General features: G+C 35.8%; 1 protein-coding gene across 1 annotated transcript; it reads right to left on the bottom strand.

Moving 5' to 3' along the window:
* Positions 10118-17624, bottom strand: LOC109333260 (tobamovirus multiplication protein 2A-like). The gene is made up of 7 exons (XM_019568650.1): positions 17457-17624; positions 16086-16390; positions 14871-14970; positions 14608-14688; positions 14427-14531; positions 13255-13464; positions 10118-10487 (listed from the first exon to the last, which is right to left on the bottom strand). The coding sequence occupies exons 2-7, from the start codon at positions 16316-16318 to the stop codon at positions 10380-10382; spliced, it is 837 nt and encodes a 278-aa protein (XP_019424195.1). The 5' UTR covers positions 16319-16390; positions 17457-17624; the 3' UTR covers positions 10118-10379.

The raw sequence follows: 19303 nt of genomic DNA, 5'->3' as shown, positions 1-19303 counted from the left end.
TCGTCTTAATTTTACTTTTAGTTCTCGCCTATTATTTACTATGTTTAATTCATCATTTTGGGTTGTTTAATTGGTCAATTTAGACGATAGTAGTATATAATTTGGCACATGCATTCCAAATTAATAAAGCAGGGAAGTAAAAATGTAGTCTGAATTTGTTTTCACTTGATATGGTGTACTAAATATAGTAACAGCATTAAAAAGAACTTTCAATATTAAGGTTTGAACTTAGCACAAAGCATTAGTTAGTCAAGTCCTTTCTATTTGGATCAATCGACATTGGTCATATTTATTTTATTTTTATAAAAAGTTGGTCATATAATGATTTCACTTGATGACGTATTTTCTAAGTAAACGTTTTTCTATTTCATGAGTATTTTATTAATTATTTCATTTATTCCATAAAAAGATAAAGATCATACAATACAATTTTTGACAATCTTTATTTGTCTTCTAAGTATCATGTTTGATTGTTGTAGCACCCATATAAAAAATGAGATGTACTAGAAAATGTTCATTAAACTAGCAATCTAGCACAGACATGTATATGACGATATTTTTTCTGTTTAAGGAGTTGAATATGATTTTCATTCCATGTCTAAATGTGAGTGGAAAAAAAGGAGAGAGAAAAGTGTATGTATTTAAGGTGTAAAAGTTGTATATATTATTAGTTTGTCATTCACTATTTATTTTTAATTAATATTAATTGTTCAAAAAGAATAATACAAATTAATAGTGTGATATATTAAATGTGCATAAATTATTACACTCATATTATATTAGATATTATAATAAAAAAGAATGAGAAAGTTGTACAACTACGAGCATTCCTAATTACCTATTTACTGCATGTGAAACAGTAGAGCTTAGAAAACGGATAGTATATTGTTTAAGGAAAATAATACATTCTCTTATTAAATCCTTCTACAAATTCTCATATCTATAAGAAATTGATATATATTATAAAGTGATATTTGATTTTTTAATAATTGATTTACAAGTTGCATATGTTAATTTTTTATGGGTAGAAAGATTTAGTATGAGAATATATATTAATGACAGTTTAAGTTTTCTTACCTTTCAAAAAAATGTTTTGTTCAACCAAAATTAAAATTTGAGTTTACCTTGCTCATTTGACCATTTCCTATTTAATTATTTTTATTTTTGAATTATCCCTCAACTATTTTTTCAACTTAATACTTCACAAATAATTTTTTGCTTTTCTTAATTCACTACACATATACAAACCATTTGCACCAATTAGGGCTCGAAATGAGTCGAACTGGGTTGAACCAGAGCTCAGCTCGGTTTAGCTCAATAATGATTGGTTCGGCTCGAAACTCGACTCGAGTTCAATACGAGTTATTATTTTAGTTCGAGTTCGGCTTGGTTAAAGTTCGCGAAATGTTTGGTTCAATTCAAATAGTTCATTTGGACAATTCAAATAATTAATTAAATTTTGAAAAAATACTTCACAAAAGTTTATATATATAAATATAATCTTGTTTATATATAAAAAATAATATATGGTTATAAACTTATAATAAACTTAAAAATTAGTTTATATATATCGAGCCAGCTCATGAACCAAACAAGTCGAACTATATCCAACTCAAGTTCGACTTGTTTATTTAACGAGCTCAATTTCCAGCTCAAGTTCAGCTCATTTGGTTCATGAACCAAGTTTATCGAGCTAAATAACGAATCGAGTTTCGAACAAATACCAAGTTGGTTCGGTTTATTGCCAGCCCTAGCACCAAAATATATATATATATATATAATATATAATGAAACGAACTTGTTTAATTAACCAAATAAACTTGTTTAGTTACGTATTTAACGACTCTAATTATAATAATTTATGAATAACTTAGTTTTTTTGTTGGTGAATACGTGTAACTTAGGTTATACATAAATACTAATATAGTAATATGTAATAAGAATTTTATAAAATTTGCCATGAATGCATTGGGCCTTTTGGAATGTAAATTTAAGTCCCGCCTGATCCAACACGTTGCGGATCAAAAACCCGAATGTTGCATGAAACCCTAATTTGTTTTATATAAACAGTTCATCACTGATTTATCCTCGCGAATATGCTCGTCTCATTGCCTTCAAATTTGCCCGAAATTTTTGATTCATTCTCAGTCCACTCGGGTGTTGAACTGTTCATGTAATTTTCATCGAAAAAATATTTGCCTTTCTCAAATATAAATATTTATTTACAAGTTGAGTTTTGCAAGGTGTGAGTGGAAGGATAAGACTTATGAGTCATGTGAGATGACTCTGAATATTTTTTTTTCTTCATTTCCCTCTAAAATCTAACTTTAACATGCAAGAAGTAAGAAGTAATGAGATCAACCCCTCTCTTTTTTCTCTCTGTTTTTTTTTTCTATTTCCTCACTTACCCTTCTAAAATTTTATTATTATTTTTAAAAGTTTCAAATATGATGGGTTGGTCTGATTATGATGAATTCGTTTTATCCATCGCTCTCTATTTTCCCTCTTCAGTGTTGCGCCCTTCTTTTTAATGTACTTTTGTAAAATAGTATTTGGAGATGATTTTCTTCGTATTTAGAATAGAGTTTAAAATTTGTTAGTGTAAAGTTTTTTACACTATGGTATATTATCTAGGATTGATTTCTATTAATTTTGTTTGAGAGTTAATAATAGTTAATCCAAATAGAATAAGTGTGTGAACATTTTGAAATGAAAATAGTGGTGGGCATGTGATGAATCTCATTTTGTAAATGGGTAATTTGCGTCTGAATTAAATTGATGCTTTATCACCTTGGAGAACTGATGCCTACTCTATTATAATAAATAAATATTGTGTTGTTTGATGTGTTTCTTTCAATTAGTCTTGTTTATTTGTGTTTAATGTTTCTCTTGTGAGAGAACTAGTTAATTCAATTGAAGCTAGACTTGGTTGTTACCCTTCCACTGTCTTTTCAATCCTTAGTGAAATTGAATCTACATATATATCAAATATATAAAATCAATCAATCAACATATAAGGCATTCTATCTATTACATATAATAAATCTAATAATTAAGTTTATTATATCTTATCAAAATGTTTAAAAGTTTGATCCCTCCTCATAGTTACATGGTTTGAAACTGATTAGTTCTTTATTGTAAGATAAAGACACTCTTGGTATACAAAAAAAATCATTTACCTTTTCCATTTTCATGCCCTCAAATATTGTGGTCATTCAAAAGCATTGCTCAAGAAAAGGGATAAAAAACCTTATGAAGGTAAAGATTCCATTACTAAAATAGCAAAAGGCAAAGACATGGCATGAAATGTAGGAATGAAACTTGTATAGACATAACTAATTAGATTTATAATAATAATTTGAGAAGGTAGCTTATAATAACAACTTTTAAGCTATCATCTTGAGATTTTGACTGGTCCTACTTGAATAGACACATTATCAGTAAAGAGGGGAATGCTCTCAAAGTTCTAAGAACATGACTAGTCAACTTCACTGTATAAATCAGTACTCGAATTTTGCAACAAAAATTAGTTAGTGATACTATAGACAAAATAAGAATAAATTGGAAGAACATGAAGTGAATTACTGTTTACCAATCATATTTTGAACTCATCTTGATGGATTAATTGATATTTAGGTGTAAAGAAAGCCTGTTATTCTTAAGGGTTACATTCAATAAAAGTACATCATGTGTAAAGAAAGCCTGTGGATGTGTACTACAGCACTTTTGAAATTTAGAGCTCTTTGTAGCTTGCAATTGTCAATTACTTCAACATCAACCAAGAATATTGAACTAACTGGTCTATGATCTGAGATCTTATTTTCTACAATCTCATATATAAGTTGCTTTATTCCATTTCCTAGCCATAATATACGACCACACCTGCATAATCTTACATAATCACTTACAACATCTTTGCCTAATAAAGAATGAGTCTCTAATGCATGTACCTATCAATAAATCTCATAGGCCACAATCTCTATTAGGCACAACTAATGAAAATCTTATTAGTTAGAGTAATAATTTAAACAAAGATAATAAAATCACTATCACAATTACTCCTTAAGTGGCCACCTTAACCAATATTTATCCTACTCGCCGCCATAAAAATTCATTATTATTTTAACTATATGCCACAAGCCCACAACCACCCTATATAATTACTGCCATAAGTCCATAACCACTATTCTGCATATGGATCTTTCAGCTTTAGTTTCTTGTTTCTTTATTTCTGGTATACCAAAAAAACATTAACAAAAACGACAGTAATCCCTTGAGAAAAGGGCGAAAATAATTGCAATCTATGGGTCCACAAGTCCTCGTCATGAGATCTTTAAGCCTTGAAAGCCTGAAGGATTCAAATCTATTTTTTCCCATCAAGTACTGCACTTTATAAACATTATGGTTATGGGGAATAAGCAACTAAGCAAGCATTGTTTTGAAGTCAACGATATAAACATCTGATAGGATTCAGCCAGAGGATAGTTCCAGGCCCACAAGAATGATAACCAAGCCCACTTGGCATAAAGATTACAAATTTCATTAAATAATTATGCTTAAAAAAACAGGTTGTCAAGTATACTTGATGTCACCAATTGTACGGTGGAGATTGCTTTCAAGTAGATATTTTCACCCATCTTCTCTATTTTAAGGATGTATTGAACCCTAGGCAGGGCAAGTAATGAATGAATTATATTTTTCTGCACTTATCCTTAGTTTTTTTCTTTAATTCGTTAAAACAATTGCCTTCAAGGATTATCATCCTAACATTTGGTGCTTTCATTTGCTTCTTCAATGCCTCCCAAAGCCACTCAAAAGGATCCAGAAGATTCTCTCACCCAACTTCTAATTGACAAAATCAAGGAAAATCAAGAGCAGCAAGATGCTAGACATGCTGCCATCACTACTATCCTCCATAACATCACAGATAAGTTGGCTGGTATTCACATCCTACCCTCTCTTCCAGCAGATCATCCTCTTTCCCCACATCAACCTTCTCCATCCCATATCACTCACTCTACTACTCAACCCCGTAGCTCTTCACCTCAACCCACACCCATTCCCCCCCACGTCCCTCCCACAATTCCAGACCCCACCTCCCCACTTCCACCCACCACCCTCTAATTTTTCACACCAACCACTTACCACAAATCAGCCACGCCCACCCAAACTGCACCTTAACCCATTTGATGGATCTGAACCCCTTGATTGGATTTTTCAAGCCGAACAGTTTTTTCAGCTTTATATGGTTCCACAGGAACAACGACTGGGCATGGTTTCCTTCTATATGCAGGGTGAGGCCCTTAGTTGGTTCAAATGGATGTTCCACAATTTTCAGTTAACGGATTGGCACTCCTTCACCAAGGATTTAGAGAATCGTTTTGGTCCATCTTCCTATATTAATCATCAGGCAGAATTGTTTAAACTCAAACAACATACTACAGTGGCTGACTATTAAAAGCAGTTCGAGAAACTATGTAATCGCATTTGGGGCCTCTCTCTGGACATTATTCTCAACTGTTTCATCTCAGGTTTGTTCCCTGAGATCCGACGAGAACTAGCTATTTTAAAGCCCAAGACCATATCTGAAGCATTGGGCTTAGCCAAACTAGTAGAGGCTAAGGTAAAAGATTCCACTCGTGTGGCTTCCAGACCACCACGTTTTGGTTTCCAACATCAGCAACCACCGCCTCTAAGAAATCCACCCTCATCTCTGCCAGGTTCACAAAATTCAACTCCGGCACAGCCTATAACAATATGTCGTTTATCCACTGCACAATTGCAAGAACGGCGAGCCCAAGGACTCTGTTATAATTGTGACGAGAAGTTTATTCCTGGTCACCGTTGTCAACCAAAGAAATTTTTTTTGATGCTAGATGATGATGCTTATTCAGACTCGGTGGACACTGTTACTGAGGAGATAATTGACCCCATGTTGGACCCTCCCGTGGATGAACTTATCCATTTTCACATCTCGGACCAAGCTTTGGATGGACATTTCTCACCCAAGACACTCAAGTTTACTGGTTCTATTTATGGACATCCGGTAACGGTTCTGGTTGATACAGGTAGCTCTCACAATATACTGCAACCTCGCATTGCATCTCACTTAAAACTACCAATTTCACAGACGCCTCAATTTCCGGTCATGGTGGGAAATGGCACCCATATTTACTGTAGCGGGTTTTGTGATCACACACCCATCCTTCTCCAAAACTAGGAGTTCGTGATTCCATTTTACTTATTACCCATCAAGGGGGCGGATGTTGTTCTGGGTATCGAATGGTTACGAACCCTCGGACCAGTTACTTCAGATTTCTCAGTCCCATCCATGCAGTTTACAGTGGGACAGACTCTAATTACCCTCACCGGCGAATCTAATTTCACACCCCAACCCACAACCTTGCACCAACTCACCCGTCTACTCCATACAGACAGTATCTCTACTTTTCACTCCATTACTATACTTCCTTACCACCTACCTGACTCAGACCAACCCACGCCACCAACTCATCAACCTCACACACAAATCCAAACACTTCTCCAATCCTATGATTCTGTTTTTCAAACACCCACCACTCTTCCCCCCCACACTCACATGACCATTTCATTACCCTCTTACCAAACTCCACCCCAGTGAACTGCAAACCTTACCGCTACCCACATTCCCAAAAAGAAGCTATGAGTTCAATGTTGAAAGAGATGTTGCACACCGGTATTGTAGTACCTAGTACTAGCCCATTTTCTTCGCCAGTGCTGTTGGTGCGAAAAAAAGATGGGAATTGGAGGTTTTGTGTGGATTACAGAGCTTTGAATTCTGTTACAGTCAGGGATCGGTTTCCCATTCCAACTATTGACGAGCTTTTGGATGAACTCGGAGGTGCATCTATTTTTTCAAAAATTGATTTACGGTCTGGCTACCATCAAATCCGAGTAAACCCACCGGATACTCATAAGACGGCATTTCGCACGTTTGATGGGCATTATGAATTCTTGGTCATGCCCTTTGGCCTTACCAATGCACCTTCTACTTTTCAAGCGGCCATGAATGACTTGTTTAGGCCTTACCTAAGGAGATTTGTTTTAGTCTTCTTTGATGACATTCTGGTTTATAGCACCAATTTACATGATCATTTGTTGCATCTTTCTACTGTTTTGGCCCTATTACAGTCTAACCAGTTTTATGCAAAAAAGTCTAAATGCACTTTTGGGGTGAATTCTGTTGATTACCTGGGACATATTATTTCTACGAATGGGGTGCAACCTGATCCAGACAAGATCCAGGCAATGGTAGCTTGGCCACCGCCTCAGTCGCTGACGGCATTACATGGGTTTTTAGGACTTACCGGATTTTATCGTAAGTTCGTTAAACACTACGCCACTCTCGCCGCTCCGCTCACCAATTTATTAAGACTTCACAGTTTTACATGGACAACAGAGGCTCAGCTGGCCTTTACAAAATTAAAAGAAATAATGACTAAAACACCAGTACTCAAGCTGCCGGATTTCACAAAAGACTTTGCAGTCGAAACAGATGCATCCTCTGTTGCAATAGGAGCTGTGCTCTCTCAAGAAGGTCACCCCCTCGCCTTCTTCAGCCGGAAAATGTCCACCTGCCTCCAAAATGCTTCAGCCTATGTCCAGGAGATATACGCTGTGTATCGGACGCCCATTTACCATATTAACTGATCAAAAAAGCCTTCAACATCTGATGACACAGGGCTTACTTACACCAGAGCAACAAAAGTGGGCTACCAAATTAATTGGGTTCCAATTTGTCATCAAATACAGAACAGGTACCTCTAATAGAGTAGCCGACGCTCTGTCCCGACATCCCTCGGAAGAGCAACCCATTTTTTCATCATTGTCTTCACCAATCCCGGCCATCCTGGAACAACTTCGTGCTTTTTATCTCACACCAGCAGGTACTGCGTTCATCACAAAAACAGAAACAGATATTAGCATGAAGAAACGGTTTCATTTTTCAAATGGGTTAATGCTCTATGATCAGCGTATCTACATACCCGATCATAATCAACTCCGACAATCTCTGATCCGTGAGTTCCATGATTCACCTTCTGCTGGACACTCTGGACTTAAGCCTACATTGGCTCGGTTGGCAGCATCTTGTTATTGGCCCGGGATCTACAAACAGACAAAAGAATACATTCGTCATTGCTCAGTTTGTCAATATAACAAATACATACCGACTAAAACTAGTGGTCTACTACAACCACTCCTTATGCCAGATAAAGTATGGGCAGATATTTCAATGGATTTTATTACCAACTTACCCGTGTACCATGGTCACACTGTCATCTGGGTGGTGGTGGACCGACTTTCTAAGTATGCACACTTCGTCGGTTTGCCCACCAAGTTCTCTGCCGAAGTACTAGCTGGCCGTTTTATGTCGGAAATCGTGAGACTCCATGGCGTGCCTCGCTCTATTGTATCCGACCGCGATAAACTATTCCTTAGTTCCTTTTGGAAGGAGTTTTTTCGCATCCAGGGCACCAACCTCTGCTTTAGTACTGCCTACCACCCACAGTCCGATGGACAAACTGAGGTGGTCAACAGGTGTTTAGAAACGTACTTGCGATGCTTTGCTGGTTCTCAACCACAAAAATGGTTCCGCCATCTTCCCTTGGCGGAGTATTGGTACAACACCAACAAACACTTTTCCACGGGCTTGTCTCCTTTTGAGGTATTGTACGGCCGAGAACCTCCATCTCTCACCGACGTCTTGCAACCGCAGTGTAACCATGATAGCGTTACATATCTGTTACAAAAAAGAAAAGACATCATGAAAGTACTCAAGTGCAATTTGCTCAAGGCCAAACAACGAATGTTAGCACAAACACAAACGGGACGGAGAGATGTTACCTTTGAGATCAATGACTGGGTCCTTTTGAAGCTTCAGCCATATCGACAAACCACCGTCGCAAAACGCCTCTCCCACAAACTGAGCCCACGATTCTTTGGACCTTTTCGGGTGATGAAACGTATTGGACAAGTTGCATATGAGCTCGCACTACCACCGTCAGCTAGAGTTCACCCGGTCTTCCATGTTTCACTTCTACGGCGTTTCCTTGGTGATCCAGTCAGCCAGTATATTCCTCTTCCACCGAGCCAAAAAGAGGACATCACGGTGGAAGAGCCAAACAGAGAAGATAAGACACATGGGAAGAGTCAGTCTTGGGTTACCAGAGGCAACATTCCAGAAGAAAAGAAAAGCATGCAAAGAGAACTCCCAACCCAAGGAGTCCTAGTTGAGAACGAAAATGACTCTCCAGTTGAGAGTGAACGGGTTGTATGGCCACTTAATGTTCAGATTACCCATGAGGTACCCTCTTTAATTACTGGCACTCAAGCACCACCGTTGGATGAATCCAACGTATCCACCTTCAAGAGACAAGTCATTAAAGTGGGTCTTTCCCCTGCTGCACAAAACCACACGGCAACTCCTTGTTTTTCAAATTGTCGAGCCCAACAAAAAGCTATTAATGAGGTGGACACTTCTCTCTCTGAATCCAACGGTTCCCAAGAGGAGTCAAACAGCTCTCTTCCCTCATCCAACGGGTCAACACAGAAACCAAGACTGCTACCAACTGCTGTGCAGAACACGGTTTCCCTAGCATCCAGTGGGCGACAGCTGTATCCCACTACCAATGGAAATTTAAATCCTCCCAACCGTGACCCTTCTCTTTCTGCAGACCAAATCCTCCCTGCCTCCATTGGGCCCATGCCTTTAACCAAGTCAATCCATAAACCCAACCTTGAGGACAAGGTTGCTTCTGTTGGGTTGGGCAATGATAGGATTCAGCCAGAGGATAGTTCTAGGCCCACAAGAATGATAACCAAGCCCACTTGACATAAAGATTACAAATTTCATTAAATAATTATGCTTAAAAAAACAGGTTGTCAAGCATACTTGATGTCACCAATTGTACGGTGGAGATTGCTTTCAAGTAGATATTTTCACCCATCTTCTCTATTTTAAGGATGTATTGAACCCTAGGCAGGGCAAGTAATGAATGAATTATATTTTTCTGCACTTATCCTTAGTTTTTTTCTTTAATTTGTTAAAACAATTGCCTTCAAGGATTATCAGCCTAACAACATCATAGTCATAGCTACTAACACGACTTCATTTTCTACTCTCTTAAAACTAAGAACATAAGCAATGACACAATAAACTCAACAGAATGCTACAGACAACAAAATGAAGATGTTGACATGCCATGTAAAAAGTAATAGAGATTCAGTAATGTAAGTAGTAGTACACATACAAAGCAAAAGAAAAAAGGATTTTTGTGACAAACTTTATAGTCCCAATACCCCACATAAACAATGCTTTGAAATTCAATCCACAAAAGCAATCACATGATGGTGCAGCGACTCTTTTCTTCAGTTGGCTGTGAGTTTACTTGCTGGAATCTTTGTGAGTCTGATGGGTTGTATGTAAATTCTGAAGTATCCAGCCCATACTGATTAAAGAAAAGTGCTTGTGTCAGAAAGCCATGTAAAATGTCATAATAATTTAACATAACAAGAATAAAATTAATGTGACTTTTCTAATCATCTCTTATGAAACAATCTACAATGATTCAGAACAGAACTACATGAATATTAAATCTACACTAGTGGATAGGTTGTTGGGGCTTATAGAGAGCTTATAAAAAATAACAAATTGTAGAAAACTTATTTGGGCTGAGGAGAATAGCTTATTACCTTCTTATAAGTTCTTTTTAGCTCATTTCAATAAGCTTATCGTAGAAACTTATGAAAATAAGTTCATTTTAGCTTATTTGAAACAAAAAAACTTATTGAATGAATGCTTAACTAAGTTGTGAACCCAAACACACACCCTAAACTATTTTGGATAGCTATAAGACAGTTAATTAAAAATGTCAACGCAAAGAGGCATGAGTTAAATCTGAAACAATCAACTTTGGACATCTGAGAAGACAACATACGGATCTAGATTGCAAAACTTCATAGTGTCTAACGTCAAATCCCTATATCTGAATTCTGAAATAATGCTATAATTGAGGGAAAATGACAAACCTCAAAATGCTAACGGTCTGTTTGCAAGTTGGATTTTGGAGGGGAAAGAAAGGAAGAGGGAGGCTTCAGAGACATCTCAGAAGTGTATTTCATGACTTACAAGCTTTTCTCTTTCCTCCATTACCCTCCAAAAACCAAACTCGCAATCAGACCCTAAAAAAACTCATAAAAAGAGCGGCTTAGTGCACGAGGCTCCCACCCAAGATTATCAAAAGCGCGCTACAAAGCATTGAATAGTACTATTCAATGCTTTTCATGGTGGAAACCATTTGAAACGGCCAGAAAAACGAACCAGTGGCGGGGCGACATGTTGGAGCGTCGAATTGTAGAATCGATGCATGTTTTTTGAGTTGAGGAAGAAGACAACCTTTCAACCTGACTTCTATAATTCCGGGTGTGTTGCCCAATGGCGGCCATGGCGGTGGCGATTTTTGGGCTATCGCCATTAGCCATTTGGAAAAATCCGCCATATGGCCGTGTCCGCCTTTTGTCAAAAAAAGCCGCCATGGCGGGGATGGCGGACATTTCTGTTTCTGGCCAGATTTTTTTAAATTTTTTGGCTCAAATGTGTTTTTTTGGGCCCATTCCATGTTTTTAAAAACTAAAACTAGCCTTTCTATTTTTGAAAATTAAAACCCTCCCTCTCTCAAAACTTCTTCCTCTACCTCCACTGCCGCCGCTGCCTCCGCCACTGCTGCCTCTGCCGCCGCTGCCGCCGCTACCACCACCACCATTCATAGGTTTTTTTAAGTCCTTTTTCATTGCTTTTCTTTTTCCTTATTTTTATTTATCTTTTTTTTCTAGTATTCTCATCTCTTCATCTATTTTTTCAATTTTATTTCTTTTTAATTTTTCTAATAATTTTTTTTTCCAGATTACTTTTTGTTTATGTTACTTTTTAGTGATCTTTATGAGACATTAATATTTAATGGTTTTTATTAAACTTTATGTTATTGTACTTATTATTTTATTATTCCTATTGTTATATTTTTTATTTATTTTTTTCAACCGCCATGATGACGTCCGCCATTTGCCCGCAACGCTGTCCGCAACGCCTTTTTGGCTGAATTTTGGCAGCCGCCATCTGCCATGGGCAACACTGACTTTTGACCCGGGTTCTGGCCCAACCCATTTTAACTTAATTTTAAGCCCAACCCTTTTAAAAAATATAACCCTTACATCTTTAGCCACCCAAATTCAGAAACCATTCACCTCTTTCTATAAAGTTGCTGCCACATGAGGGAAACTGCATTTTATCAAAAATTCATTCACCCATTTTTGTAAAAATCATGTTGCACTACTTCTTCATTTATCTCTTCTTAAATAGCACAACAACAGGGTTGTTCTCTTTCACCTAAAACCTTTCTGTTTCTTCCCAAAAACGTTATTGCTCCTCACCCCTCTCTTTTCTATCTTTTCCCTCTATTTTTTAACAAACCATGTCAACTGCCACTAATGCTCCAGGAAATGGGAAGGGGCCGAATAATACTAAAGGAATTAGGAATGACGTGGGGTGGAAACATGACATTTCTATGGATGCTTCAAATGATAAAGAATTTTTTCAAGTTGGACAAGATGCTTATGTTAATGATGTTGCTGGTGCATCTCTAGAAGATATTGAGAATCCTAATTTAGATCATTTGGATATTCCTAACTTTGACAATGATGGTGATGAAGATGCCATGGAGGAAGATTACTATTATTATTATGGCTTGAACAATTTGCTTGACTAGATGTCTAGAGTATAGAGTTAGGAGTTATGACTTATGAGTCTTATTACTATTTTGGTGTGACTTTTGATTTGACAGTATAATGTTAATTCAACTTATTATTTATGCTTTTCTAAGCTCTTATCTATGTTATTATTTTAGGTATATACATATATATGTGTCTTTTTTAATGTAACTTTGTATTTTAAGTGGAGCTATGCTTCCACCGCTTCTACGATCCAGCCTCACCCTCTCGCTCCAAGGTTGACTCTACGCTTTAACAACCCTGCTCCCACCTAGTGGAGTCTGAGGAGATGGATGTACACAGTCTTATCCTTGCAAGTGAAGAGACTGTTTCTGGGATTTAAACCCATAACCTCCATATCACAAGGCAAGCAACCTTACCGTTACGTCGACAATCAACCTCTGCTAAACAAATTATAGATGGAAGCAAATACAAAGAAAATAAATATCGCACCTTCTCCCTCATCCGTGAGCTCCATGCGTCATTTCTGCTTGGACGCTGATCAAGTGTACCGGCAAGTGGAACACCTGTTGCTGGGGCTGCTGGTCTGTTGAGAAGGGGCTGACGAGCTTGCTGCCTTGGATTAAGGAACTCTTCATCACTATCATAATCTGCTGGCCTATTTGCAGCCCTAACAATAAGGGCTAACAAGAAAAGAAGGGCCTGCAATTACATAAACATAACAATGGGAAAATCACATTCACATTATCTGTCACATACACGTGTAAGCATTCTAACTGTAGATTGGTGAGGTATGAGAAGTCTTTTCCTATCACAGTAGACCAGCGGATTTGGTAAGGCATCTCACAGGTTCAGCCACTACGTTTGCAATTTTTTGAAACACAAAGTTGATTAATGCTGAATTATGAAATTTGCATACTTTCACCTTATCTGTACTCTGTTAGTAGTTCCTCTCCCTCTTCTCTTCCAGATTTCTTTTTCTCCTAAATCTATTAATATCAGAAGTTCGGAACTGCTTTTTCTTCATAGTTTAAGTCCCCAGGGTACTATATCTATATAACTTCATTTTTAATCGATAAAGAAATATCCATAACTTAAGCTAAATAAACCAGAATCATATCATCGACCATTGGTTCCATTGTAATTGTTACAGTGATAATGATAATAATCAACTAACTCCCATATAATTGTTAAAATGAAAATGGAAATAAAGAACTTCATTTCGTGATCAAGAATTCAAACATATCCTAAATAAGGAGGTATTACTTATGGACATCCTTCTTAAAAGTGATTGTTACCCTATAGTGTTTGCACCTGCTCCTAACTGTACTTCACAATTTTAATTTTGATTTTTTTACGCTACTATAGATGGAAATGTTACAATAAGTAGATAAATATTCACATTTGATTACATTTACAACGACTCATGCTAACTTTAAAACATGATTTTTCTTTCAATTTAAGATCAGTACTCTTATGTTAACTTCACCAATTTTCTATTATGTATCATAGAACTTAAAAAAATTTCCCTCTCATTATGTTCGCGTCTCAGTGTCGTATCCATGCTTCCTAACTTGCAACAATTGTCTGTGGGAATATGCACGAGGACAGATGCATGTCCACAAAACAATGTTTTCATGGAAATCGTACCAATTCTTGCTTACCTCAAAGATGACAATTCCAAGAGCAACCCATTTCACAATCTTCCAATTCTCTCTAAGAAATCCATATATCATATCAAAATCTCCAGTTCTGTCCGTTGGAATTTCCTGAAAGAAATATAATTATAAGATTACAAATACCCCTTCTTGAATTACAGACCATAAATTAACAATAACAACTTACTTCTTTCCAGCTTTTGTCAAAAAATATAAAGGCTGCACATCCCAGCTCTGCCAAGATCAATAATACCACCAAAACTGCATACTTTATTGCCTTAAGGAAACTAATAATAATTCCTTTCAAGTTAATACATGCACACAGTTATACACAAACATTAGGAGGGAGATGCTCCTTTTCATGTTTTCATATATTAGAGGAAAACTTATGAGGCTGACACCATTAAATTATAATCTTTGGCTATGGAATAAGACAATGTATAAGGATACAAAGCTCAGGCAGCATCCGTTCCTTGTCAGAGCTCCAATACAACCAAAACAAGAAACGACAAAGAGAATTGCACCAACCCCAATAAATACGAAAATAAACCTGCAAAACAAAGAATACAGTAATCCACAATCAGTATAAGACGGTCCAAACCCAATGTTATTTGAGCTTTGTCAAGTTCCTTTGATAAAAGTAAAATGTTTATGTGACAATAATTCAACCAGGGAGAATGCAGACAGAAACTAATGCTATATAATAAAACCATGCATGTGTAGTGTGCCTTCACCTAACAGCTTAAGCTTTTGGTAGAGTTGGTTCAAGACATGATATTAGAGCCTCTATGACCAAATGTTCTAGAGTTTCATCCATCCTGCCTCCATTCCTCTAACAAAACAAAAAAAATTGAATTTCAACACTGGCCTGTGTAGTGTCCATGCTTCATGCCCATAGAACTCTTGAGTGAGAGAGCAATAGAGCATATTAAACCATTCATGTGCTTCTATCTATGAACTTAAGCTTTTGGAGAGATGGTTTATGACAATTATCAAGGACAAAATACTACATGTGGTCTTTCATTATTAGTAGGTCTTTCTCACACAAATACATAAATGTCACCAGTACATCTAAAAATCACATGTGGAAGAAATAAAGGTTATTTCATATTATTATCTTGTGTAACGATCTAGAAAGTGGATATAGCAAGTTTGTTTGAAGTAACATGAGCAACAACAATAAATAAGCATCAATTACATCAAATAATGAAAGGTTAGCCCCGTGTTATGCAACCACAATATACTAGTAAGGCTTTCTAAAAGCTCAACACAGCAGCTCTCACTGAACTTGACAAAATAGAAACCTTAAGATATAGGCCATGTCACTAAGGCAAATTTAAATGGTTTGATTCCTAAGATCTCAGTACCTCTAACAGAAAGTCTCAGTTGCATTTTACCCATTATTTCTCTAAGTAAATTGAAATGAGTTTCTTTTTTCACTAAAACATGCCTTAACTTTGGACTTTTATCTTAGAGATACAACACCACCCACAGGAAGCAACAGGCCTATGTTAACATAAATTACTTAAACACTTAGCAAACTGTTGCAGCAGCAAAACATAACCAAAACAAAAGCATATAGTTTCCTTACTTTGTCTGCAACTAACCAGTAAATATTACTCAATTGGTATGCCACAAAAAATTGCAGGAGATCAAAATTCATACCAAGCCTTGGGCAGATCATTAAAAATACTATCCGATGGGGACACAGCCATAAGCATTGGTCGGCCAAGTTGAACTAATGTTTGATCATCGGTAGGAATTGTCAGAGTGTTATCCGAAACATTTTTGTATTCGACCAGTAGATAGATCCCATAGCCCACCATGGTAAGACCAGCAAGGGTCACTAAGAAGTTAAAAAGCTTCAGAAGGCACTCCCAGAAACCCTTACAAGCCATCCTCCTCTACCTATAACTACACCTTAATCCTCCAACCAGATTTCAAAGGGCGGACAATGCGCAATAAAGTTTCTGCAGAAGAAAAGCCATTTCCACAGAGCATCAGTAATAACAGTAAACTATCAGTCACAACTAGGAAAGGCAATAGATTGGGTTGTGTAACCCGAAACCGTTGAGGTTGAAAAAATGAATTTCATCCCCGCCTAGTCGGGTTTCGGGTTTCTCCAACCCGAACACATATAAGGGTAGTTTCATAAAACCCTTATATATATAACTCTAACTTCACATCTATATATATATAAGTAAGTGGGGTGGGTTCGGAGCGGGTATCACTAATACCAAACCTGAAGGAGGTTGAAAAAATAGACCCGGACCCAGTCAAAACAGGTTTTCCTCGTCTAGTTCAGGCTAGTTTCAGGTGGGCACCCACAGGTTCGGGTAATATTGCCAATTTGCCATCCTTAGCCACAACTCACAACAACAATAAGGCCTGCAGTTCAGGAATGATTTTAATAGAGATACTATCTTACGCTCCTTTTACAGGCCCTTTTCTTTAGGCTTTTAAAAATGTGATTCTACATAGTGATTTTTTTGAGAAGCTACAAAATATAGCTTCTCAAAAAAGCGGAATTGGGAGCTACCGCTCTTTTTAAAATCCCAACCAAACATATGTGCAAGTGTCAGAAGTGGCTTATTTATCAAAATAATCACTTTTTTGAAAGAAAAAGGCTTAATCAAATTGGCCTAAAAAGAAGCAAAACAATTACACTAAATTTGATTTATACTGAAATTAACCTCAAGAGTTCCAAAAGGACATGTTCCTTTTCAACTTGTCAGGTCAATTGAACAAAAATTTCATCAACCTTCGTCTCAAAAACACAACAGAAAGTTTAAGAAATTTGCTCTGCTACTCAAAGCAATAATTTATGAAAACGTGCAACAAAAACTGTATCCCCAATTTAAAAATAAATAGAAATTTATCATGTAACGTTATTTATAATGCAATTGAACAGATTTTCCAACAAAACATAGCTCAGGAAATAATTGATGATAATAACTAAAATAATTTACAATAAAAAGTAAAGAAGAAGAAGGAAAAGGGTAAGAAAATTAAAGATGTTAAGCTGGAATTACTTACAGTATTGAATCGATGATTTTGTAGAGTGGTCGATTCGTGAAGTTACCCTTTTTGTTTGAGACTCGAGATTCTTGACAAGAGAGAAAAATGAAGTTGGAAGAAATGGTGATTGGAATATCAGTGAGATTGAAATGACATTAATACCCTTCCCTCTCTCATAACTTTGTAATTTAGTTTTGGACATTTTATCCTTTCCAATTACGACCAATTATTTAGTTTAATAAATTTAATTTATGAAACAAATAAGTTAAATTTAAGTTAAAATTTGAACTTGTTAAATAAATAAATCAAATATAATTTTATTCATTATGTTCATAAAATATCTCAATTATATATAGATATATACATACACAAATAATTAAAGTGAGAAAAACCCTAATATACATTTGCACAACTTCTACTATATTAACTTTAATTATCGTTTGTAATGTATAGTTTGTATTTTATAAATTCAAATATAATTTTTTGCGCTAAATTTACGGTTGAATTTATTCAATTGGTCTAATATTCAATTTTTTAAATACACTTTTAAAATAAGAAGATAATAAGGATAAAATAAGAAAATAATATTATATGATTTTTTGGTAGAAATAAAAAGATATTGAGGGCAAAATAGGAAAACACAAATTACACCATGATGGGTGGTTATTTTGTGTTTTCCCTTTATTAATAATAATATAGATATAGATAATAAAAGTAGATTAAAAATGTATGAATAAATTTGTTTTGCATGCATAATTTAGTCGTTCTTTATATATTTTAGAAATATTTTTAATGATAAAATTTAAATAAAAATACAAATATTAACATAAAAGACATATAATACAAATATTAACATAAAATATAATATAAATGCAAATATAATGTTCAAAAGTTAACTTGATATTCAAATAAGTACAAGTTGTTGAGAGAATCACTAATGATATAAGCATATTTCTTTTAATGAAAATGACTATAATTATATATTTATTTAGAGTAAATTACACAGACATCCTTTGAGTTTTAATGAAATTATACAAATTATCTTTCCTTTTTTTGCACCTACACGAACTACTACTAATTTATATATCTACGTTACATGCACTACCCATGTCGTTAATAGAATGTTAAATAAGAGTATCATGTGTTTATCACATGTCATTTAATGACAAAAATACCCTTTTTACTCATATAAAATTTACTTCAACATTCATCTAATTATAAAGAACAGCTTCTCGTCAACAAAACCAATTCCTCTCTTACATATCTAGCCCATCTAGCCCATCTCATTTCCCATCCCATTTCCCATCCAAGTTCAATGTCAAGGTATCAAATATCTTCCCCTCCAAAGAATTTCTTTCCTTTTATCTCTTTTTCTATTATCTCCATTGCATCTATGGCTACCTACATTCAGAGCTTTTTCATGTTCATCTCCGCTACTACATATTGCAACCCATGCACTGTCTAAAAGTTATTTTATATACAAAGCAAATATTGAAATTAAGTTATTGAATAAAGTGTGGTTTTGTAATATATATTTTTTAGAGAAGATTGAAGAAGCCTTATAGAATAGATTAATCAAATAATAGAGTACAAGTTTGCGTATCTAACAAACAATGGACTATTCCTTGTTCTCACATTTCTCAACTCATAACTCATTCCCTTCTTCTCTTCGTCCGAGTTTGACTCGTCCTTTTCTGATATCACTTTCGCTGCTTCGACAAGGAAATCAAAGGAATTAGTATTACCATACGTTGTTTTCACTTTGCCACATTCATTTCCCTCTTCATCTTCCTCTTTTGATTCTGATTCCACGTGACCAATTTCTTTGTTTTCAAGTGAAAGCTTTGGACTTGGGTATCCTTACC

Source organism: Lupinus angustifolius, chromosome LG18, assembly GCF_001865875.1.
Source record: "Lupinus angustifolius cultivar Tanjil chromosome LG18, LupAngTanjil_v1.0, whole genome shotgun sequence".
In the NCBI taxonomy this organism is placed as follows: domain Eukaryota; kingdom Viridiplantae; phylum Streptophyta; class Magnoliopsida; order Fabales; family Fabaceae; genus Lupinus; species Lupinus angustifolius.
Note: the sequence above shows the minus strand (reverse complement) of the source record. Positions and strands in the feature narration are given on the sequence as shown.